Source organism: Solanum tuberosum, unplaced genomic scaffold (genome assembly GCF_000226075.1).
Source record: "Solanum tuberosum cultivar DM 1-3 516 R44 unplaced genomic scaffold, SolTub_3.0 scf00742, whole genome shotgun sequence".
Taxonomy (NCBI): domain Eukaryota; kingdom Viridiplantae; phylum Streptophyta; class Magnoliopsida; order Solanales; family Solanaceae; genus Solanum; species Solanum tuberosum.
This window is the reverse complement of record NW_006239663.1, coordinates 8,302-32,790: the sequence shown is the minus strand read 5'-3', so window position 1 is coordinate 32,790 and position 24,489 is coordinate 8,302. Positions and strand designations below refer to the sequence as shown.

The window sequence follows — 24,489 nt, the reverse complement described above, 5'->3', positions numbered from 1 at the left end:
AATAAATATTTGATGATAGTTCAGTTATGACACTCAAAATTGAGATATTTAAGTGTATTTTTAATCATTTAACTTGAAATATAATTGAGTAATGAAATGAAATGGGTCGGATAGGGTTGGATGAATACGGAGAATTCATATAGGTGTATATAACTTAAAACTCATTCACAAATAAGCAAAATCGAAGCTCACATTCCACAACTGCTACAAGAAGATGCCAAATTTCTTTACAGGTAAGTTGTAACTGTACAGAAGAATCAAATAACTGTTGAAACAAAATTGAGCTGGGAGGTACAAGTTACACTTCAACAGGACGTCGAAAGGACCTAACTACACATGCAACCAATTGAGGGTGTAATCACCACCTCTTATAATCATAACTTTCAGTATACACCTTCAATAAGCAGCAGCATGTTTACTATTCTTGCTGTCCAATAGCTTCAGTCGCCGTACTGCTCATTTCTGGTCCTTCATCCGCAGATTTCATTTCGTTCAGATTGCTTGGTTTCGCCTGTCAAATCAGCAAAATTCATCATTGAGCATTCTTAGGTCTAAGTTCTCGTGTTTTTTTTTTCGTTCTTAGATCTAAGTTGATACCAAAAGTTAAGACCCTTTAGGGAAGGCCAAAAGGGCAATAATAACCATTTAAAACAATCATGATTAGTGAAAGAAATGAGTCCTCTAATGCATAATGTGAAGTTTCATCTTTCTGACACTTCTATTTCATATTGGTAATGTTGTCACCTTTTATACAGGATTAGGCATGTCTGGTCCTCCGTATATTTTCGTATTGGATACAATCTACAGGCATGAGCCATGGCCTAAACCCCACGATACTTGTGGTTTTTGACTTGAAAAAAACCACTTAGACAATGATGATCAAATTTCAGAATGTGTGATTTCACACCACTAATTAGTAATTAGGAATCTTCACTAGTTACGCCTCCTAAAAAATATTATGCTTATATGTTTACATGCCAAGAAGAGATGCAATCATTTATCATTTGTATCATTAACAGATAATTACCCTATAACTGAGGGGAGTGTCAACAATACCTTGTTTCGATCACGCCAACCAAGGCCGAACGATAGTAGACCTGTCCTTTTTGCTGGTGCACCTTGCGGAGAATCTGGTCTTGTTGACCTGACAAATACATGGTCACTTTAAATCATCTATACGCCAAAATAACAAGAAAAAAAACTTTGTAATTCTGAATGACAAATCCCTTAACACGAACATTAACCATATTTTATAACATAATAATCTCTTGGCTTATACAGAGATACTTTCAGCACGAGTCTGACTTGAGAAATACCCACCTAACTATAAAAAGTTCTTAAATTATTGTACTGTTCAAATCTCCGTCAAAGACAGAATACCAACCAACAGTTATCAAGCCTTTGTTCGACTTTATGATATTTTTTTTTTTGATAATAGCTTTATGATGTTATTGGATGAACACATCTCAAACTCCTAACATCTAACAAATAAAGTTATACTAGTTATTATAGACATAGGAGAGAGCAAGGATACTGAGATACTCTAGGTAAACTGATCGTGTTAGTAGTTTTGACTTTTTCTTTCGCCAAATACCAAAGTGCTGAAAGTATCACATCACCAAAAAAGAAAGAATAGGCTGAGGGAAGAAAATCATAAGCAACTATAATTCTTTTGTTTCACACACTTGGGCAACAAGCGGCACCATACACTTTTTGCTGACACTTGGGCAAGATCTTTTCAGCTTATGAAAATTAGATGATCGCTTAATAATTTATTGACATTACACCCTGTGGAGAAACTTTTTCCTTGTTAACAGAAATTAGGTTAGCAGCTTGTCAAATGAATCTATTTTTGCATCAACGTTGTGTTTGGAATTACTAAACTACGATATTACTTTTCCAGTAACATCTCCCTAGCCAGCCACCATAGTCATTGAATTTCTATTTTTCTGATGTATTCCACCCGTCATTGATCAGATCATAGTCCTATGTGTGCTTCATAATGTAAATATCCTGGTTTAATTGTCTTATATGCTTGCTTCAATTAATTTTCTTGTGAGAGGGTCGTGCAGCTGGCTTATAGAGATTTACCTAATATACAATCAACCTGTGTTGTTTCAGTGATGGATTCGTGGTTCTTACTCAGTCAGAGTAAGAGTAGATTTTTACATTAAATTGGTTATTCCCCTCTTTCAAGATGTATCCTGGATAAAGATAAATTGTGGAAGTGTGAGTGAATCACTATCGGGGAAACTCACAACATAAACTCCCAAGCAGAGTGGTCTTCCCGCAGGTTCTTTGCCCATTAACAGCCCCTTAGCAGACTGTCTGGGTTGCCTAATTGGTTCTATGCCAAGTAAATAAATTGGTGCATTTTTAGGTGCTAATTATAAGAAGTGGAGTCATGGAACTATTGAGGTGAATCAAAGTTGGCAGTTGAACGAAACAATATCTTTCTAGAGGAGGCAAACTGGATTTTAAGAAATCTCTTTCAAGTCTCCCCGACTATCAGATGACTACTTTAGTATCCAAGGTCCATTTTCTGAAAGGGCTCTTAGCTGTTGGAGTTTCTTTGACTGCACTGTAATACTGTGGAGTATCATGGACAATCAAGGGCTTTTTGCCAAGTAATTTTTTACAAATGATACTCAATTAATTATTTTGGTGCATTTTTTTCTGGAAAGAAGCAGGAAAGGTTTTAGGGGTCGTTTGGTGTGATGGATAAAGAAAAATAATCCTAGGATAATGTTTTAGTACCCCTCAATTCTTTGTTTGGTTACAAAGTGTGGGATAACTTATCCCAGGATTAATAATTATGACTGGGATAAGTTATCCCTACTTGAGGGTGGAATACTAATCCCGGTATAAAAATGTAAAATAACAAAATTACCCCCTTAAACCCTCTTTTACAAATAAACAACTATTCTTAGAGGGTATTTTTGTAAACACACAACTTACTCTTAGAAATTATGTCATGCATATTTGACAAACCAAACAACCAATAAAAAATAATCTCAACATAACTAATCCCATCATAATTTATCCCAACATAACTTATCCCATCATAATTAATCCCAACATTACTTGTCTTCAAACCAAACGACCCCTTAGTGTCCACATAGTTCAGCAGAAGTTAAAAAGGAACTATTGACATTTTTCTACACATATGTTGGATGCACAAGAACTAGATTCATAAGAAAAGAGAAGATGTAAAATTTAGAATGAACTCAGAACTCTCACACACCGTGGGGAAGATAGAGCTTTGACTTGACCAGATTCATATTGCAAGGTAGCTTCAAGCATCGATTCAGCCATGACAACTCTCTTCTCCATCTGAGTAACAGAAGCCATAGCCTTTTCATACTTTTCCTGCATGAAGAGGTTGTTCAGGAAAATAAGTATCCCATTATGAAACTTTTAACTAAGCTGAGACTGTAAGCTAAATGCCACTGCTTTTGGCTTCACAAGAGATTTTTTAAATGAAAAACTTAGCTATTTCCCTACTTCTCAAAAACCAATGCATCAAATGGCACAAGAATGATAAGTAGTGCTGGACTCACAAGCATATTTTTGGTGCAGGGTCAATTACAAAATAAAGTTCTACTTATCAAATAAAAGAATTAGCCAATGAACCACAGGATACCTTCCCAAGCTGCAATTAGCTAGTAAGAGTTTTGAGCACTAACCTCCGTTAATGTGCTTATGCATCAAAGAATTGTAATAGTTGCTTCAAATAAACAAGCTATATTGGTCACTGGTAGTGGATATCAAACCTGAAGAACGTGTACTGCATACTTTTGAGCAGCCACATCCTGCTCGGCAGCAATCCTAGCATCTTCTGTTACCTTCTGTTCTTGCTCAACCCGCATCAAAACCTACAGGTCATATCTTAAGCATGTAAATATAGCTTTAAAAGCAGATTTACAGGAAGCACTTTGTTTAACTACCTCAAGCATTGCTTTCTCCTGCTCTTTCTTATCATTAAGGGTGTGTCGCAAGTCAGCCACTTCTTGCTCCAATTGCTCAACCTGCAGATTGTTGACAAAACTTCAGAAAGATGTGTTGACAACATGATTTTCTTTGTTTCAGAAAGTCCAGAATAAATGGAGATTTTATGAACAGAGATAATATATATTTACTAGAAAAGTCTGTTTACAAGTGACCTTTTCTTCCATGTTTAAAGTGCATATAACTTACATTCAACCAGCAACATGAGTACTAAAATAATTGAACATAAGTAAATATATATACCCTAGCACTTAATTGTCGTCGGTTATCTTCTTTGACCATCTCCATAAGCGCCGTCTCCAACTCTTCAGCTCTGGAAAAGAAAATTACAACTTATCTGTTTTAAGTTTAAACTTTCCTTTTCGTGTTTCAGCATTGTCAATAAATATATTAGTGGACGCAATCGTCATGATTGAATCACAGGAACAAAAAGTACTACAGGAGTTTCCACATAAAAAATGAACTCAAAATTGGACTTTTGAAATAAAAATGCAAACCTCAGGGTAGCTGCTCTCTTGTCTTCCAGTGTCCTGCAGAGCTCAACCTTCAACCAAACAACCTGCATAGCAGCTGTTAATAATTGCACTAAAAAGGGAGTGGTCAACTACTTTAGTTAATAAAACAGACAAGTATTTTTCTTAATCACAGAACACTAACAATTGCCACTGAAGTTTGCTGGTAAGAGGAATTGACAGATTCTACACCAATATAAAATTTTCATTAATACATAAAGTGTATCTAACAAGAAAGAGAAACAATTGGCAGTCTCAAAGGAAATCAAGGGTTTTCAATTTGTTGGAATATGAGCCAAATGCATCACACTTAATTGGAACAGATTGCAATAACCAAGAAATCCTGTTGATTAGCTGTCCCAGCCCCAATTAGCACACAGGTTCAGAACTTGGAGTATGGACCCGGCTCTAAGCCTTCCTCCAACTTATATGCCAGAGTTTAGTCCTAAGCAAGGTTGGGACTCGTGACACGCACCTACGACACATCATGTGGTGTACTTCCTTTACCATTGGACCAAAACCCAGGGGGGGAATAGATTTCAATAATCTACCCAATTTGCCAAATTTTTCTTCATGCACAAAACCCATGTAATAAGATGAAGACAGTAATAAGACTGGCCCATGAAAAGATGCTACATCAAATTCAACTTTCATTAAAATTTGGTTGGGCATGGAAGCCCCTCCCAAACGTTCAAGGAGAACTCGGAGATTCAGATACGTATTTAGAAGATGATAAAGAAACTCCCTCTCAGCATTTTTTCCCATACAAATAAGATAAACAAAAGACCATATCCGCATGTGGTTCCTTAAACTATAAGATAGGTCAAAGCCAAAAAGAACTAAAAGACCAAAGGTTACATACTAAGATTATTTTGAGCCATTTGACATCCAAATAACATAACCCCCTTTCTTTCCAACCGCTGGTTTTCTAATACCAGGAACAATATAAAGTTCATAAACATTATTTTTTGCAAAGTGTTAACACTAGAATTACACAAATCAAATTGTCAGTCTCAGCTGAAAGCTAAGCAAAATAAGGTGAAGAAGCCCATAAGTGACTTCTTCATTGGATATGCTAAGAGGACTGAACAAGTAACCTGTTCTTGAAGACCTGGAAGGGAATCCATATGTGAATCTATGTTTAGGCTGTTGAGAAATTCATCCATACTTGTGGAGTTGGAATTTGAGTCTGATATTTTATTGTCTGTTTTCTTATCACCTGAGCATTCCTCCGGCTTTGTTTCTTTCATAAAAGAATCAGGATCATGCTTAAAACTATACAGCTTGGAGGCAAGACCTTTCGGATCTTTCTTAACAGGCCCTCCCTTTGATCTCTCCTGAGTAACTGCAAGCACAGCTGGCCGATGTTTTTCTCTCAGTGCTAGCAACCTATCTTCAGTAACATTTAAGAAACCCATACAAGCTGTCAACACAAGTTGGCTACTATCAAAGGTTGAGCCCGTAAGGGATTGAAATAAGGTGATTGCATCCCCGGCGTCCTTAGTTGTAACTACAGCAGGACCTGCAAGATTTTGCTATGATCTTAATAGTTGTCTAAGATAGCCTCAGCTGCTCCCATCTAAATGAGTTTGGCATGCAAAAACATTATTCACTATGAAATGTAGTACCATACAACTCCATCAAAGCAAGTGCTGTTCGAAAGAGCATGACACGATTTCCCTCAAAGAGAAGCACATCCCAAACTCGGAGAACTGGAAGTAAAACAATCCATCGGGGGTGAAAAGTAATTAACAACCTTCAACAAGAACATGAACTGTTACATTATAGCTAAAGTTTACTGCACAGAACAAGAACCTTACCACTTTCCCAGGGAAGCACATTTACAAAAATTGAAAGAAACCAAGGTCCAGAAATCCATGCCACTTGCATTCCCAAGTAATCAAGATGATTGACTACAGCAAAAGGATCATCTAATAAGAAACAGCGATTGGATTGTTTTGATGAGGAAAGAAGACAACCAAGATAAAACAGATATAAGCCATGGACAGACCAAGTTTCGGAAACCTTTCACGCACCAACTCCTCAAACACCAATTGATCCACCTAATGGGAAAAAAGGGATCATTTGCATGAGTTATGATTATCCAGCATAGCCAGAATTAGGTGTAGGTTATGCAAACCTGGGATTCTATCATCTCTTGTGAGTAACAGCCGTCAAAGTATTCATCAATAAGACCCACCAACGCCCTGGAGATTCGAAACAAACCAGTCTATAAGTTTAGTTCCATATGAATATAAATTAAATAGTTACTAAAATTAAATGGATAAAGGTTTCCATATCAATCTCAAGAAATATATAAAATACTTCGGTAACAACCACTTCTCTACACAAACAAAGATACATGAATTTTAACAAGTCACGTGGAAGAAAGCGCATATTCTAGATTGTCCCTTGCACAGATCTCAAGTAGCTTATGATATTCCATCATAATATCAGCGCCAGTCTTCTAGTTGCAGTTTTGACAAACTTAACAACACCAAATTGAAAGAAATCCTCAAGCAACAAAGTTGATAAAGAGCAGGACTACTTAAACAAGTGACCAGTATAACACATTGAATAACATTGTACCAGTCTCAAGAAAATAATGCGTTGAATAAAAAGCATAAGATAGAAATGGTACAATACAACCTTATAGGATCTGATAATTGAATTGAATTTTCTGTCAATAGAGTGAGGTGTGAAAAGAAGAGAAATCTTAGTGATCTTTGACGAAACAAAGTTAGCTTGCGCACTAAGTGATATTATTACTACTCAGAAGCACATTGTGTGTCCTAATAAGACAGGGTAGGACTAGTCGAATAAGCAGTACAAATCATTCTTTATAGATTATGCAAGGCAATGGTGATATGCAAAACCTAAGAAGGCTATAGTATACTGATTAATTAGGTTGTAATAGGTTCAAATGAATGAGCTAAAAAAGCCAAAAGCAATTATAGAATACCACCCAAGAGCTACAACACATATATGAATGCATAAAAGAGAGGTAGAGAAGAGGGGAGGGGGGGGTTCACAAAATTCTGTTGCCTTTGCTCTTTCTTTTGAAGGGTGTTGGGCGGAAACAGGTACATCACCTGTTTATCACCTTACAAATTCTAGTTCTTCTGAACTCGACAGTGGCACAGAACTCAATATGGCCATGGAAACAAATCTGGAGAACCAAGCACCTTTGAAGGTGGCATGTTTCTCATGGTTGCTAGCAAAAGAAGCTGTCTTGACACATGACATTATTATAGTCACACACTGATGTTTATGTGGTGAGACAGCTGAGACAGTGGGACATTTGTTTTTGCATTGCAGAATCACTGACCAGCTATGGAAGACTTTCATTAATCTCAAGAGGCATACAATGGACAATGCCTAGCAAGACTGTTGACACTCTATCTAGTTGGGAAGAAGCTGGGAAGGGAGCTAAAAACAGGAGCTACTGGAGAACCATACCAGCTTGTATATGGTGGACCATCTGGAAGGAAAGAAATGCTAGGTGTTTTGAAGACAGGAGTAGAACAGTACAGAAAATTAAAACAGATTGTATTTTGCTTTTGTGTTTTTGGTGTACAAAGACTTCTCCTATAGATGCAGAAAATATCCTAGAAGTGTTAGAGTCATGCTAGGATTAGGAGTTCTTTGTTATATTGCTATACTTTGACTTTCTGTAAAGGGGTTTAGCACTACCTAAGTGCTGAGTTATAATACAAATGTTACTTATTCAAAAAATAAATAAATCTAGTTCTTAACTTGTCTCAAAAAAGTACAAATGTCTGCTAAGTAGAACCCTCCACATTTAGATGGTTCAAACAAAAAAGGTGAAGTTTGAAATCACCATTAGCAAAGCGAAATACCATTTGTTCTACACTAATGCTAGTTCTCACAAAGAAAAGATTTTTTCAAGTTAAGCCCAGATGCACGTGTCCCCATCTTCCCCTCACACACACACCCAAAAGATTGATGTTGACTATCAATAGTCGGCTTCACTTGCACACCATATTAGAGCGGGGTGCATGAAATGGAGGTTCGTCTTGTGGTACTACGTGATAAGAATGTGTTTTCAAGACTTAAAGCTAAGTTCTACATAGTGGTGGTTACACCAACACTATTGTATTGTATGGGGCAGAGTGTTGGCCAGTTAAGAATGCCCATGTTCAGAAGATGAAGGTAGTGGATATGAGGATGCTCAGATGGATGAGCGAGCATACTAGGAAATATATGATTAAGAACGAAGTTATACGGGACAAGGTGGGAGTGGCCTTTATGGCAAAAAGATGAGGGAAACAAAGCTAAGAATGTTCAGACATGTGAGGATATGCCAGTGAGGAGTGAGGAGGTGCCAGAGATTGGTTCTAGCCGAAGTTAGAAGAGGTAGAGGTAGGCTGAAGAAGAACTAGAAAGAGGTGATTCGACTGAACATGACACAATTTCAACTGACTCATGACTTTAGATAAGAAGGTATGTAGGTCGAGGGCTAGGGTAGAAGGTGTAGGTATAGAGGTCGAAGATTAGGGTAAAAGGTGTAGGTAGTTGAGTGTTGTCGTACTTCTAGTAGTATGATTTATGATTTAGGTATCCGGTAGTTCCTCCTTCTCCAAAGCATATTGATATATGTTGCTACACTTGTCTTGAGCATTGCTATTCTGTTGTCTCCTTTTCTTTCTTACTTTCTTACGTCAGTTACATTTCTTTTGAGCCGACGATCTGTCCAAAGCAGCCTCTCTACCCCGTAAAGGGAGAGGTAACTCCTCAGGCTCCACTTGTGGAATTACACTAGGTATGTTGTTGTTGATGCTTCACTTACCCAACCTTAAAATGATCTGATTTTACAGTTGTGAGCTTCATTCATGATGCAAATGATTTATAAAATTCATAACACATTAAATCATTTTTTCTCCCGTTATTAAGAGATGCCAAACTAGGGTGAAAAAGATTTTAGAGATGAAATATAAACCAATAACGGGATTCTTTTGGAGTCTGACAGAATTCAGTTTTATAATGTCAAAATCATGACAAAATGAATAATGAATTTATCCATTTTCAACAAGGTGAAACAATTTTTTGTTACTTTTCAAAAGAAATCAACTGCTCCATTGCTGATAGAAGAAATTAACACTTCTGCTGCAATCATTGGAATTGTAAGTGGTCCTGAGCCAAAGGCAACTAGGTTTAACATCTCATGACACAGAAACAGGATATAAATTGACACATGAGCAAAGATTACAGAAGCTATACAAAGCTGGGAAGAAGTGGGGTTCTTGGCAAAGGATAGAAGTAGGTGGAGAATTATATCTGCTTGCATCTGGTGGACAATTTGGAAGGAAAAAAAACTATAGGTGTTCTGAGAATATAGAGAATAGTGTGCAATTGGTCAAGCTGAATTGTATCTTGTTTGGTGTTTTTGGTGTAATCAGATATACTCTAATGATCCTGTCTCTATAATTGATGTTTTAACCTCATCATAGACATAGGATCATAGCTTTTTAGAAGCACTCTTGTAAATATGATTTCAGTACTCTCCAAGTACTGATCTGTTTCTATGAAATATACACAGTTACCAGTTTCAAAAAATAATTGACACTTGAGCAATCTAATTCAGATGTGACTTGTATTAGCCACAATGTATCTGGCCTGTCTGAAATTCAGTCCTATCCATAACAAAATAAACACCAAGCTTCAGAATGCTATCATCTTTTGTTGTTTATCATCCTTGTTATTCTACTTGAATTCCTAGTATCATAGTTCACTTTGCAATCAAGATGTCACAGCTCATGCTTTTATTGTGATCACCTCCTCCTTGATTGTATCATCTAACAGCTTAAACTACTTCAATTTGGTAACAGGGCCTCGACGATCTTAGTAGAGACCCAATAGCTTTCGCACCATTGTGTGAGGACTGATGCCGGAAAATGTGCACCACCCATCTGACCAATGTTTTCTTTTACTCATCTTCCTGCCTGGGCTCAGTGTTGCTCCCCATACAACTATTTAGGCATCATTCCTCTCTATAGAACCGTTCATCTCTGCGGCAACCGGTCCCTGAATTAGACCTTGATTCACTAGTCATTGTTGTGCTTATTCAAGTCGTGTTGATACTATCCTCGAGATTTTCAACACCATATCTCTTTTTCTCAATTGATAATAGGCTCCTTGCCATTTCTAGTGTAAGAACTTACTTATTATGTGCAGTGTACTAAATTCAAGGTGATTTTAGAATTTACTGGTTCTGCACTCTGTCCCTCTACACCATTCACTGGCAAGTGTCGGCAAGGTGCTATTTCCTTGAACCTTATGTTTTCAGCTATGATCAAGTCTTGGAGTTTAGTAGCTAAAAACCTCATCAGATGAGTGTGAGAGAACAAAATATCCCTTAAATATTCTTGCAAAACAATTACATTGTTAATGTTAGAATTGCATAGTTTGTTAAGCTAATGTACCAAGGACTTGAATTTTTCTAGGTCTTCTCAACTGTGATGGAAATTAAGTTCTATATATATATATCTCTTGATTTAAGTGGAACATTTTCTTAATAGAAGAGGCTAAGGGATATTTCTGAGATATGTTGAGGGGTGAGGAAAGGGAATACGAATTTGGTGAAAATATTAGTAACACAATATAGTTGAGTAACAAAGTCTTGTATAAGGAGAAACCAAGAGGATTGTATATTTGTTCACGTTAGCTGTTATTCAAATTCTAGCAGATGGACGTTGCAGGAAAGGAGTCACCTACTGTAATGTGAAAAAGATAAGATGGAAGCATCTGAGGGCTCAAAACTGTGGGAGATGGATACTGCTAATTTTTTAGAATAGAGTTGAGGTGTGTTTGCCTGCTCTTAATGATAGAAAAATCTAATAGAGATGGATGAACCGATGATCCTGAGGTTGCTAAAAGCAACCCAAGTCCCCAAAAACCCTTCATGTTTAGGAAGACATGCAAGCTCTTAGCTAAGAGGTTGATCCTCCAACACCTCCCATCTATTTATGTATTGATTGTGTTGCATAGCAGAAAGAACAATATCAAATGGAAGTTAACATAGAGATTTTGTGTTTCCTCAGTGTCTCTTGCACGACACTTATATTTTTTTGAGATAAGGGTAACTTTGTATTCACAAAAGATTCATCATCCAAGAGATGATGAATTGGAAACTTACATCCCATAGTGTGATGAGCACACCTCCATGGTGGTAATCAGATTACAAGTTTCCTAAGAAATCAACTAATTCTACCCCATCCCCCACCAAGTCTTGTTTACACCAAAAAAATAGAAGACTATTACAGTTTGTTTTAATCCTCTGAAAATTGATTTTCTGTCCTTCAAAACACCTAGCATTCCTTTCCTTCCATATAGACCACCAGATACATGCTGGGATGAGCTTCCACCATTCTTCCTTCTTGCCTCTACTTCCAACTCCTGGCCAGCTGTTCAGGACCTCCAAAGTAGTCTTTGGCATCACCCAACTAATCCTCAGACTGCACAAAAACGTATTCCACAACCTTGTAGCTGTTTGACAGTGAATGAACAGATGATTATTTACCTCGCTTCATGTTCACACATAAAACATCTTGAACAAATATGCATGCCTCTTTTCTGTAAAGCTTCATGAGTAAGGCATGCTTTCCTAATCAGTAGCCAAACAAAACATGAGACTTTTGATGGACATTTCACCTTCCAAATTAGTTTCCATGGCCACCTCTCAGTCAATGAAATATTGTAGTTCATCTTCCAATAGCATGACTTCACTGTGTAGACCCCTTGCTTGTGTATTTTCCATATTGGCTTGTCAGATCTTGGAGATGTACCTGGAATTATTGAGGACCTTTAATAACTTGGCAATTTCCTCAATTTCCCAATCGTTTAATGCTCTTCTAAAAATTAGATCCCAACCCTGTTGACTCCAGACTTGTGCCACAGTGGCATTGCTCTGCAAACTCAGGGTATACAATGAGGAAATAGGTTTCTCAAATTGTCTTCCCCTAACCATATTTCATTCCAGAACTCTGTCTTTAGACCATCCCCCACACTGATGCATATGTTGCTTCTGAAGTGTGGCCATAATCTTCTAATGGTCTTCCAAACACTACATCCAAAAGTGCCCATAACCTCATTAGTTGTCCATTGATTAAGTAAACCATATTTGCCTGCAATGAATCTTCTCCATAAGGCTCTGTCTTCAGTACAAAATCTCCATAACCATTTCTGAAGTAGACAGCTGTTCTGTAGACTCAGGTTCTTCAGGCCTAAGCCTCCTTGGATTCTATTGGGTGTGATTGACTCCCACTTAACCCAGATTATAGCCTCCCTTTTCCTTGTTACCCTGCCATAGAAAAGTTCTCCGTAGCCTATTAATTTTCTTTTCAATGTTCTTGGGGATTGGAAATAAGCTCATCATGTAGGTGGGCAGACCATCCAACACTGATTTGATGAGTGTTACTCTGCCACCCAGAGACAGGTACTGGCCTTTCCATTTGGCTAGTTTCCTCTCACATCTCTCCAACACCACATTCTACACTTCCAGCTCTTTGTTCTTTGCTCCCAAAGGTAGTCCCAAGTATTTTGTTGGTAGTGCATCTACCTGGCAACCCAATGTTTCAGCTAGCCTAGACATATTGTCAACATTATTGTTAGGAAAGAGATGACGTAGCCTAGACATATTGTCAACATTATTGATAGGAAAGAGATGACTCTTCAACCAGTTGACATGCAGACCTGAAATGCCCTCAAATATAGTGAGAATAGCTCTTAAATGCCTAATCTGTGTCTCCTCTGCCTCACAAAATATAAGAGCGTCATCAGCATAAAATAAATGTGTGATCTCCATTCCTGGCTGTGCACTAAAGCCTCTCACCCATCCATTTGTCTTTGCCTTCCTGAACATATGATTCAGCCCCTCCATGGCTATTAAGAATAAGAATGGAGACAGAGGGTCTCCTTGTCTGAGACCTCTCTGGGACTGAAAGAAACCTTCGGTGTTACCATTTATGATAAGAGAAAACTTCACACTTGAAATGCAATACTTGATCCAGCCAATCCACTTGCTTCCAAATCCCATGTCCTTTAGAATTTTCAGGAGGAAATTCCAGTTAACATGATCGTAAGCTTTCTCAATGTCTAGCTTGCATAGAATCCCTGGTTTCTTTTGCTTTACCTTGGAGTCTACCAATTCATTGGCCAACAATGTTGCATCCATTATTTGTCTACCTCTCAAAAAAGCCATTTGATGTTCATCAATCAGTTTCCCAATGACTGTCTTCATTCTCTCCGTCAATAACTTGGATATGATTTTATAAACTCCTCCTATTAAACTGATAGGTCTGAAATCCTTAAGCTCAACTGCACCTGGTTTCTTTGGAATCAAAGCTACTAATGACTATCCGCGGGAGGATTCCAACACCGCTTTTCTTTTTGGTGATTGTGCACTATTCCAATGAGATTTTGGCATCAAATTTCTATGTTTTGAAAATAAGTAAATTCAAGTTGGATTCCCCACTTTGACTTTGAGGGAGCATGTCAGAATATCAACTGAATATGTGTCTACACTCATGCACATCTAGATTAATTGTACTTGCAACAACATACCCGGTAAATTCCACAAGTGGGGTATGGGGATGGTAGAGTGTACATAGAATTTACCATTACCTTGTGGAGGTAGAGAGGTTGTTTCCGAAATACCCTCGGCTCAAGAGCAGCAAATCCAAGAACAATGAAGAGGAAAGCAGTGTAGAAGGGAACAAGAATAACATAATAGTGCGAAAATCAAAACACAATAAACAACTGACGATGTTGGATATCAAAAGCAAGAACTACAATAATACAACTAGTATAAAGCAAAGCAGTGCGGAACATATATGCAAGGAACCGTAACAACAACAAGAAGGTGTGATTCCCAAAACACATGAATAGGTGATATCAGATGTCAAAAGCCAAACACTATATGAAAAGGCTAATACTACGACCGACATGGTGCTCTATACTTCCACCAAGCCAAATACATGAATAGGCTCATAATAAAACAACTCTTAACTATTTATTAACCTTCTACCCCCTATCTGCGACCTCTATACCCTTCGCTCTAAGGTCATGCCCTCAATAAGCTAAAGATGCATCATATCCTGTTTAATCACCTCTTCTCAATAAATTGATAGAAAGTACAACCAAATTAATTTAGACTAGCACACTCCATGAGTGCTTGCTAGGAATGGTTGATCTTGTAACTACTAGTTTGCATGATATTGATGCAAGAATGTGGATGTTCATTAGAGAATATTAGTAAAATTGTCTAATATGAACAAAAATTGTATTCAATCCCTACTAACTTGACGATGATATAGTTGAGGAGCGCTAACTCTTCACTTTTGATGCCGCACACGTGTCAACGCGACATGGGTGTGGGTGAGGAATTCGTACCAGGTATTGTTAATTGATTGTTTGTACTTTTGACCAAAATCGATCAAGAGATTTGAGACAGATACAATGATTTTCTAAAATCAAAACAAAAGCTAAGATGAAATCATAATTTAGGTAGATGTTTTCTAGCATTAAAAGATATTTGTATTAAAAAGTATGCAACCAGAAGGTACTTTAAAGATATTTACATATCAACATCACTGTTGAATGTGCAATGAACACAAGAAGTGTATCATGGCCTCTATATCATTTGGCATAGCCACATTACATCAAAATAATAAGGAGATACCTTTGTACTTGATAATAATTACATATTCAAACTTGCTTTAAAAAATTCATGCATTCATATCCTTTCAAATAGTCCACGATAATTTAAGCATATTTTTTAAATTATATTTTTAGATAGTTGAATTATTTTTAGTCAAATCCCCGCACCCCTATCCATACTTGAATCCGTACCCGAATCTTAAAATTGAGATCATGAAGGATCTGACCTCTAAATCCACACCCATAACGAACATCAAACTCCTCATCTATAGGTCACATGGAACCAACTTTACAGTTCCTTCCAGGCTCCCTTTTCAAATTAACATTATATATGTAAATAAATTAAAAACATTGTTATTTTTCATTTGTCTTTAGACTCAATTCAATTCGGAAACAACTTCCCTACCTCCACGAGGAAGTGGTAAGGTCTGCGTACACTCTACCCTCCCCACTTAGTGGGATTTCACTAGGTATGTTGCTGTTGTTTAGATTCAAATTCAACATTATTACTTTGTCATTGAAGTTGAATAAATAAGAAGACAATTTTTGTTGGGATTTCCGGTAATCCTGTAATAGATTCACATAATACAAAAATACTAAATAAACGTGACAAATAGACTCATAATATGAAAACAATAAATAAACGTGACAAATAGACTCATAATATGAGAACATTAAATAAACATGACAATTTATTTTTCATTTAATCTTTAGTTTCAATTAAACATTATTACTTTGCGATTGTACTAGAATGAATAAGAAGACAATTTTTGTTGGGAATCATGATAATCTCATAATAGATCCACATAATATGAAAACGCTAAATAAACATGTCAATATACGTGACAAATAGACTCAAAATGTGAAAAAAAAATTAAACATGACAATATATGTGACAATAGACTCATAATATGAAAACATTAAATAGATGTGACAATACATGTGACAGATACACTTGACACCTACTATAAATTACACAAGCATTCCTCAGGCTTTATTCAGCCAAAACATCTTATTTTCTTCTTTAATTAATTGTTTTCGCAATGGATAAGAGGATCGGAAAGGGTAGGCAAAAGATTGAGATGAAGTTGATTGAGTCTAAGGAAGCACGCACTGTTACTTTTTCGAAAAAGGAAAAAAGGGTTGTTCAAGAAAGTGGATGAGTATTCAACACTGACTGGAGCAGATGTTGGTGTTTTACTCTTTTCATCGAGTGGAAAACCATATTCCTATGGCTCTACAAATATAGAAAAAATAACTGATAAATTTCTAGAATTGAAACTAGATGATAACCAAGGTGATCATGCTAATGTGGGCAAATCAAATGTCTTTAAGGCATTTGAAGATCTTCGTAAAGAAGTACAAGCATTGGAAGAGAAAGAAAAAAAGCACCCTCGCTTAGAAATACTGTCAGAAAAACACATGTTGGAGCAGTCCATGGAATTCAAGTCGCGATTGGACAAAGTTAAAAAGGAAAGAAAAGGTAAATGTGTCCTTGAGCAAGAAGAGGAGGAGAGTTCTTAAACTCATAATTATCATGGAGGTGGTCATTGGAGTTCTTGAATTTGGATTTATGTTTGGAGGAAGCTATAAAGTCTTTTAATACGGTTGAGTCTTTTCTTTGTTATTAAGTCAATTGTTGTTGGTCTTTAGTCGTCCATTTATCTGAAGCTTTAGATAACATAAATGAAGGTTATGGAGTTCTAGTGTTATTAAGTTAGTCATTTCGTTTTCATCTTATGTCTTTAATGATGTTTTCTGTTGCCTAGATTTGTAAATCAATTGAAATCGTTTATTGAACTAGTAAGCAGTGTGAAAGTGATGGTTAGAAGAAAACCCTCGTGCACTCATAAGTGTTCTTTTATGTTTCCATCTACAGCGAGATTCATTGCACTCATTAGATTAATTGTCCTTGAATAAGGAAAATCTTATAGGACATTTTAGGATATTTTGTATTTAATTACCTTACTTTATTAGCGCAGGGATTCATTACCTAACATATTATACATAGTCTAAAATTTCTATATAAGGAGCACCTCTTTTACATTATCAACCTATCATATTATACATAGTCTAAGATTCCTATATAAGGAGCACCTCTATTACATTATTTAATTCAAGTCAATGAGAAGCTTTTCTATTTTCACACAATTAATTTTAGTATTCCTTTGAAAAATTGAAAAAGTAGAAGATAACATTGGTCAGATGAACACACTTTGGCAGCATGCCTGACGGTAGCAAAAGTTGTTTGAGTCTCTAACAAGATCGTAGATGCGTTGAGACCATGCTGAAGAAAGTTAATCTTTTAGATGAGATGTCATGTGGAAATAGAAAAGCTTCTCATTGACTTGTTTAAGAATGTACAGAGGTGCTCCCTATATTAGAGTGTTCTGTTATACACCATAAAATAGGTAATTAATCCGCTAATAAGGTAATCAAATATCCTACAGTTTACATTTCAAAGAAAGCATCTACAGAAAATTTCACAAGTTCTTCCTTTTTCTAAAATGAAGAATATTCTATAAGATTTACCTTAGCCAAATACAATGAATCTAGACGTGTATTAATCTAGACAAATATTCACTTGATATTCTAACAATTGTTTTTAGATAAGTATATGCTAACAATTGGTTTCCTTAATGTTCTGCTATGAATCTGTGAGCTTGCACCAGAGTTATTGCAAGCTCACAGTTATTGTTGACTAGCTTTTGATCATTCATCAGATGGAACCAAATATCATACTCAAGAAATAATGAGAACTGGACTTCCTTAAACTTGTTGGTAGGGTTATTCACCCTACTCTCCAACTCACATAATAAATGCACCATTGCTAGTGAAAAATTAAGCAAATATTTGAATAGAATACTTTCTCAAAATCCTGTGTAATCTTTACAAACTTTGGACTTGCAAAAGACTTTTGGCATGGAATTAAAGAACTTCATTTGCTCCCAGGGGCCAGGGTATACACAGACATTCCATGTGAAAAGAAGATATAAGAAGTTTCACTGGGAACGTACCAGAATGCATTTTCTTCTGGCATCATTAGAAGCAAGATACCAGCAAAAAAGTTCATTGCCTGCAAGAAGATAACAGAACAGATGAACTTACTATGGAAAAGGATAGCTTGGACAAGTGATCAAGTTTTCATCTCTACAGTTATGGACATCCAACTTAGAATGCAGGAGGAGAAAACAGACAATTAAACTTCATGCACGCCAATGAAACGAAAAGAATAAGTACCACCACAAAGGTAACTACTTCCATCTGATCTTGTAGGCTGTTAAGGAAAAATAAATCAGGTTTAGGCAATGCACCCCCGTATTCTTAAAACTCATAGCCACAATAATGAGTGCATCCCATCTCATTTTCTTCCCTTTCTTACTATGGAATTTCAAGGTATTCTCTTCCATCTCATTTTTTATGAAAAATTGAAGGCACAAGTGTATTCACAAAAAGCCACCAGGATTGTGCTTCTTTCTTATCACACTCTTTTAAGTGTCATTGGATTACCGAGGAGAAACTTAATTTGCCAAAATTCCAAAACCTTCGTTTCTGCAGCACGAACAACCCCTCATGCATGGCATGATTCTTTTGTGTGGGTACAGACCAAGCACAAGAAAGATTTTTGTTAATGGGTGGCTATGGAACTTGATCTTAGGAACTCTGCCTACTCTGCTTCCATGTTGAAATTTATGAATATTTAATCTGAAAATAAGTCGTTAGAGAGGACTTTTTATTTGTTTATCAGGTCTGCAACAATAAAGATCCTGATCTACTGCACCTATAGCCTTAAGCTTTTGAGTTTGATGCATAATTCTCACAGGCTTCTTGTTCTTGGGCTTGGTGGAATCAGAATACCTAAATCAGGTGAGCTGATAAACTGGACATACAATATATGGATCTGATGGAGATTAAAGAGCAGTCCTAATCTATCAACAAGTTTACTATCTGTGATTAAAGAAAGCAAGGATAATAACAACTTTGATAACATGACATAAAGATTCTCTAAGTTCTATGGAGATTCTCCTATACCTTGTTGAACATTAATTTCTGTCAACTGAGTCTACGCTATGACTGAAATGGTTTCCAGGCCTACAACTCCATTTGGAACAAGCAACCTCATCTAGCTTAACATTAGGGGTGTCAAATGGGCGGGTTGGGCTGGATTTGGACGGGTCAAAATGAGCTGAGTTAATAAAATGGACAGGTTATTGACTCGCCCAAAGTTACTCGTGTTGGAATGGGTTAGACTGAAATTGACTAAAAACTGGGTCATAACCCAACCCTTCATTATGGCTCAATATAAAATATCAAATAAAAATATATCTTTTTAGAAAATTTTTGTTAAGGTCGATATGGATCACATATTTTCCATTTTTTACTGAGCTAATAAATGCGCGGGTCAATGACCGACCCGAACTCGGGCAGGTTGGAAGGGTCATATTTCATGGACTAATTTTGTCAGCCCTACTTAACATTACCCTTACCATAGGCAAATGAACCTCACCAGTTTTAATTTTCCCTATTCCCTCATCCCACCCCACATGATGGGTGTGTAGAACACTGCCAAATGTTCTCCTTCTGCCTTGATTGCAACAAGTCCCACAATCTTAAACCTTTTTCTTAATCATGACCACAACCTTCAACCATAATATGGCATGTGTAATACTTTTTACTTAGCGTAACAAGTACTCCCTCCATCTAAAATGAACCCGTCGGCATAAAGACTACAACATTATGAATTGAATCAAATGAGAATTGAGTCCTAGGTTGTTACCAACAAACTAGTCCTACATGTATTCAAACAAATTGAAGTGCATAAAAAGTGAGATAGCCTATTGGAAAGAGGTCAAATCAAGACCACATAGCAAAGGGGGGAAAACAGAAAGGAGATCACATATTTAAGACCATAATAAGAAATATTAGATCATTATATGGAATTCTTTTAAATATGGAAAAATTAAGCTGGTAAAAAAAAAGGCCCAAGGATATTGATTGCTATTTACAAAAATGGGCCAAACATATCGAAACACAATAACAGGAAAAATCATATAGTGGAAACGAGATATCCAAACATTAATACCCATATATTTAGTTGTATTCAATCAACAGCTTTAGCTCCACAACTCACGGTTTCCACATTAGTCAACATGTTCTCTCCATTTTATACCAATTTTTCAAGTGTTACATAAGCACTAATAATTTTGGAAGATATCCTCATCTAGCATGTCAACTAGGCACAATTAATAGCTTCCTTCATCATACTAATATCATGATTTGAAACCAACAACATTGAGGAAACGAAAGAAATGATAAAGGAATACTTCTGCAAAAATGCCACACCATACCTGGCAATACCCCACATCTGGATTGTGTCGAGCATATGCTATAAGTAGACGCCTTAAGGAATTTCGACCTCTCTCATCTAGTGCAGGATGTCCAGGAAAGGTTCGCGGAAGATCCTGAAAATACCCGATGCATTAGCCTAAAGAGTAACGTGAGCAAATACGAAATGGAAGTAATAATGTACATGCAGATATGTGTGCCCAGTTTTATGTCAGTAAAGAGAGAAGAAATAAAAAGAAAAGGCAAAGAGAAGAATAAAAAGGATGAAAGTAGATATTCTACACTTGAGTCAAAGAGGATGAACATCCATTGGAAGCTGGAAATGTATTAGTGGGGAGGATGCTCAAAATGAGATAAACTTGGTAAGATTTGATTATGGACAAGTGGAAAAGGGCAACTCAAAAAAGGTTGAAGATGATGAAGATTATATCAGAAGTATCTGTTACAAAATTGTTGAATGACCAACCAGAATGGACCCTAAAAAGAAGTAGCACCTACAAATTGAAAAGACTGAACGATAAAGTCCAGGGCCCATGCATCTAATGACCTTCTCAATCTGCTTTCTCAATTTCTCTGGCACATGAATGCTTTCTTTACTCGGTCTTTTGTTCTCTTCAGCCAATGATGATCCATCATGCTCCTGACCATCACCAGTATCACTTTCTGGATCAAGCAAATCCAAGTAATATCTTTTCAGTCGACGTGCTCTGACTCCAACAAAAGCTTGCCATACCTGGAAAATCAATTGGGTTTAGCTACAAGATTGTTTATGATATTGAGTTTCAGTAAACCATTAAACTGGTAGAGATGTCAGGCAATACCTCTCCCCTAAGATCCCTTGGAACTCCTCCACGAACAAGGAACTCTAGCTCTTTCCAAGGAAAGGAAAGTTCTGGAGAAACTCCACTGTCAGCACTACCTACTTCTGCAGAGGTATTGGTACCATCACCCAATTCTTCATTGACAGAACGTTCTTCTCCATTTTCTTCTTCCGACTCCTCTGGCTCTTTAATAGTTGCAAGATGATTATGAACATCAGTTGACAATTTAACTTTCGTCTTTGGTGTCTTCTTCACACGAAAGCTCATCAAATGATCAATGAGACTCAACGATGCTCTAATTTCAGACCACGTATAAGCATGACTGGATTTTTCTGGTAGATAAGCTGGCAACTCCCTTTTAAGATCACTTTCCCTTTTAATGTCTGAAACTGGATTCTCTCCCACTGGATCATTGCCTTCTTCTTGAGATGCTTGAGCAGGAACCGTTTGCTGCTGGTTTATAACTTCTAAATCCACAGTCCGGACGTCCAACTGCTCTGAAGCATGTGGCTGACTTGATTCTTCTTGGTTATCAAGAAAGCCCTTCCACTTCTCTGATCTTTCTTCTTCCTCCTCCTAAAATGTACATATTAAAGTATGTTAGGAATACTCTAGTGACAAACCAGATGATTGAACAGACTGTGTGCATTTCTGCCAGACTATTACTGTTTTCTACCTTTGTTCTTTTCATTTCTTTTTTTCCTTTTTTTTTTTGATAAGGTAAATAATTATTAATGTGAGAAAAACTCTATTTACAAGCCGTATGCCAAAACATAGAGAATCTACACAATAATATTTCTCTCCAAATGTCACCCAATCTTCTATACAGACATAACTTCATGTGTGCACCAAAACTAACAAACAATTCTACCCTTGTTCTTAAAGGGCAGAAACTGCAAAAGCTCCTAATGTAACCTCCCCTACTATGGCACCTCGTAAAGCAGTCAAATATACTTCAGCTCAACAAAGTATTTTATTTTAGTAAATCCCCAAACTTAAGTTGAAGTCTCGGGTCCATAATTAAAAAGAGAACAGTTGTTCAGTTGTTCAAGATCCTTTAGAAATGGTAATGTGGTATTTCATCTGCTCTTTTCTGTATTCCTTGCTTCTGATAGCATAAGCATAGCTATCTTATAATTCCTATTGTGTTTTGTTTTATAGAAATATACTTTAGGAGGAGTACATATTTCTGTAGAACCTATACTCTTAACTGTAACCACTATTTAGAAGTTATTCAGTTCATTCAGACGAGAAATTCTTGATGCTTTTGAATTTCTTCTACTAATTTCACTTCCAATTGAGATGCAATGAAGAACCCAAGGGTCCACTGTATAATGTTGAAAACAAGGTAAAGTAGCCTAGGGAAAACTTTAAGGTGTGGATGACATTTCTGTATATCTTTGCAAGCCAAACAAGAACAGTTATTTTAATTTAGTTAGAAAATCCTGAGTGCAGAAGAATGTCAAAGATACATGGTCTAAGCGAGTCAGGAACGAAGCTTAATATCTATGGATATGCAATTGAGCTTCTCCTTAAACGGAAGCAACATAACAATTATAAATAAAACGGAAAAAAAAAAGAAGGATTATAAGAAAAATGATATCTCTTCAAATATTCTCATTTTCTCCATTAAATTTCCTTTTGCTTAATATATATCATATCTAATGTTAAGAAAATAAGGGTTCACTATGAATTACTATAAAGTTTGCAATCATTCGATAAATACCAATAGCAAGTGACTAATGGAAGCAGGCCAAACACCTAGCAATTACCCTATATATAGTTGCGTACTCTCGGTATCTTTGAAGATGTTGTGGTCTCACAGTAAATCCATATGCATCCCTGCCAAAACAACAAAAGAGTTTGTTTTACATTTCTATTAGTTTTACTTAAAGATATACATATAAAAAAAAGGTTTAATCGCCAAGTACAGAAAACCAACTGTTCTTTGGGTGAAAAGTAGCATGAAAGTAGTGTACAAAAAAAAAAAGAAAAAAAGAGGCACACACAAAATATACACAACAGTCAAATGCTGCTGAAATGTACAAACATGCACTTCTATCGAGTAATTTAACCAAATTAATTTGTGAAGGACCAAAACACTTTTACCTGGCATCAACATCCAATGAACGCTTACTCAAGAAGGATAACAACATACTTCATTAAAGTCTCTGACCCTACAGCCCATGTCGTTCTTTGCTCCTCACGTAAAGTCAATCAAAAACACCTACACCAATTGACATGAAGAGCATTCTTCTCACCAACTCATTACCTCCTCCCACCAAGTTTTTGGTGCTGAGAAGGTTCACCCCCAATTCTAATAAATATAATCAGATGCCTCTAAAACCTAACATGACTTCTTATAAAGAGAAACAAAACCTAGAAAGATCCAGCAAATCAGCAAAAAATCTTGAATCTATCTCTATCCCTTAACTCACAACTCAAAGAAACATTTACAGATAGCTATGATTTAGCAATAATTGATCAATCGATGCGGTAACTCGCTATCATTTCATCAGAAAAAAAACCTCAAAACTGATTCTTTTCCCTAAATTCTGATGTATCAATGGTTAACCAACTAATGAGTCATCATCATCAATCAAAAAAATGAGTTAACTCGCTAAAAAAAAAAAAAAAAAACCTCAAAATTGCTTCTTTTCCCCTAAATTCAAATACCAGGTGTAAATTTCCCATGCATACACATTCCTTTCTATTTCGGGTTTACTTACACCTGTATAGCTAAAGAACTAAACGTACAAAATATATTTAAACAATAAACAATAACAAGACCCCATTAACTCATACAGATTTTTACGTGTTTGGTTACGACCCAATACAACAAAATTCCTAAATGTTAATAATGCGAGCTTATTTAATATTGAAATAAGGGGGAAAGAGTGTAAGAAAATGTACCTTTTGGGCTCAAAATTGGGAAAAAAAGGAGAATTTTTAACCGTCATTTGTGGAGGAGCTTTGGATCAAATGGGAATCTAGGGCTTTTCGGATGATCGAAGGGCTAAATTTCCATATCCCATTCAACAGTTCCTCCTTAATCTTCTGCTTCGGTTTCGCTCTGTTTTTTCTGTGAAAAATATATATTTTGGGGGTTGAAATATAAACTGAAA

The 24,489-nt window shown here is 36.4% G+C and overlaps 1 protein-coding gene across 1 annotated transcript; it reads right to left on the bottom strand.

Annotated features, from left to right (window-relative positions):
• Positions 1-172: 172 nt before the first annotated feature.
• LOC102579749 (TBC1 domain family member 8B-like) lies at positions 173-24,489 on the bottom strand. The gene is made up of 18 exons (XM_006367208.2): positions 24,278-24,489; positions 23,137-23,206; positions 21,365-21,940; positions 21,091-21,276; positions 20,546-20,659; positions 18,215-18,273; positions 6,661-6,727; positions 6,532-6,583; positions 6,341-6,433; positions 6,149-6,232; positions 5,618-6,042; positions 4,506-4,567; positions 4,252-4,321; positions 3,948-4,028; positions 3,774-3,875; positions 3,245-3,369; positions 1,057-1,144; positions 173-511 (listed from the first exon to the last, which is right to left on the bottom strand). Exons 1-18 carry the CDS (start codon positions 24,322-24,324, stop codon positions 419-421), a joined length of 2,394 nt encoding a protein of 797 aa, XP_006367270.2. The 5' UTR covers positions 24,325-24,489; the 3' UTR covers positions 173-418.

Bases quoted from the DNA above. Each gene is read 5' to 3' on its own strand.
- LOC102579749 (XM_006367208.2), bottom strand. From the start codon at position 24,324: ATGACGGTTAAAAATTCTCCTTTTTTTCCCAATTTTGAGCCCAAAAG. The intron at 21,941-23,136 runs GTAATTGCTAGG...TGTACATTTTAG, and splicing joins AGTACGCAACTATATATAGG to GAGGAGGAAGAAGAAAGATC. The intron at 6,233-6,340 runs GTAAGGTTCTTG...TTTTACTTCCAG, and splicing joins TGTGCTTCCCTGGGAAAGTG to TTCTCCGAGTTTGGGATGTG.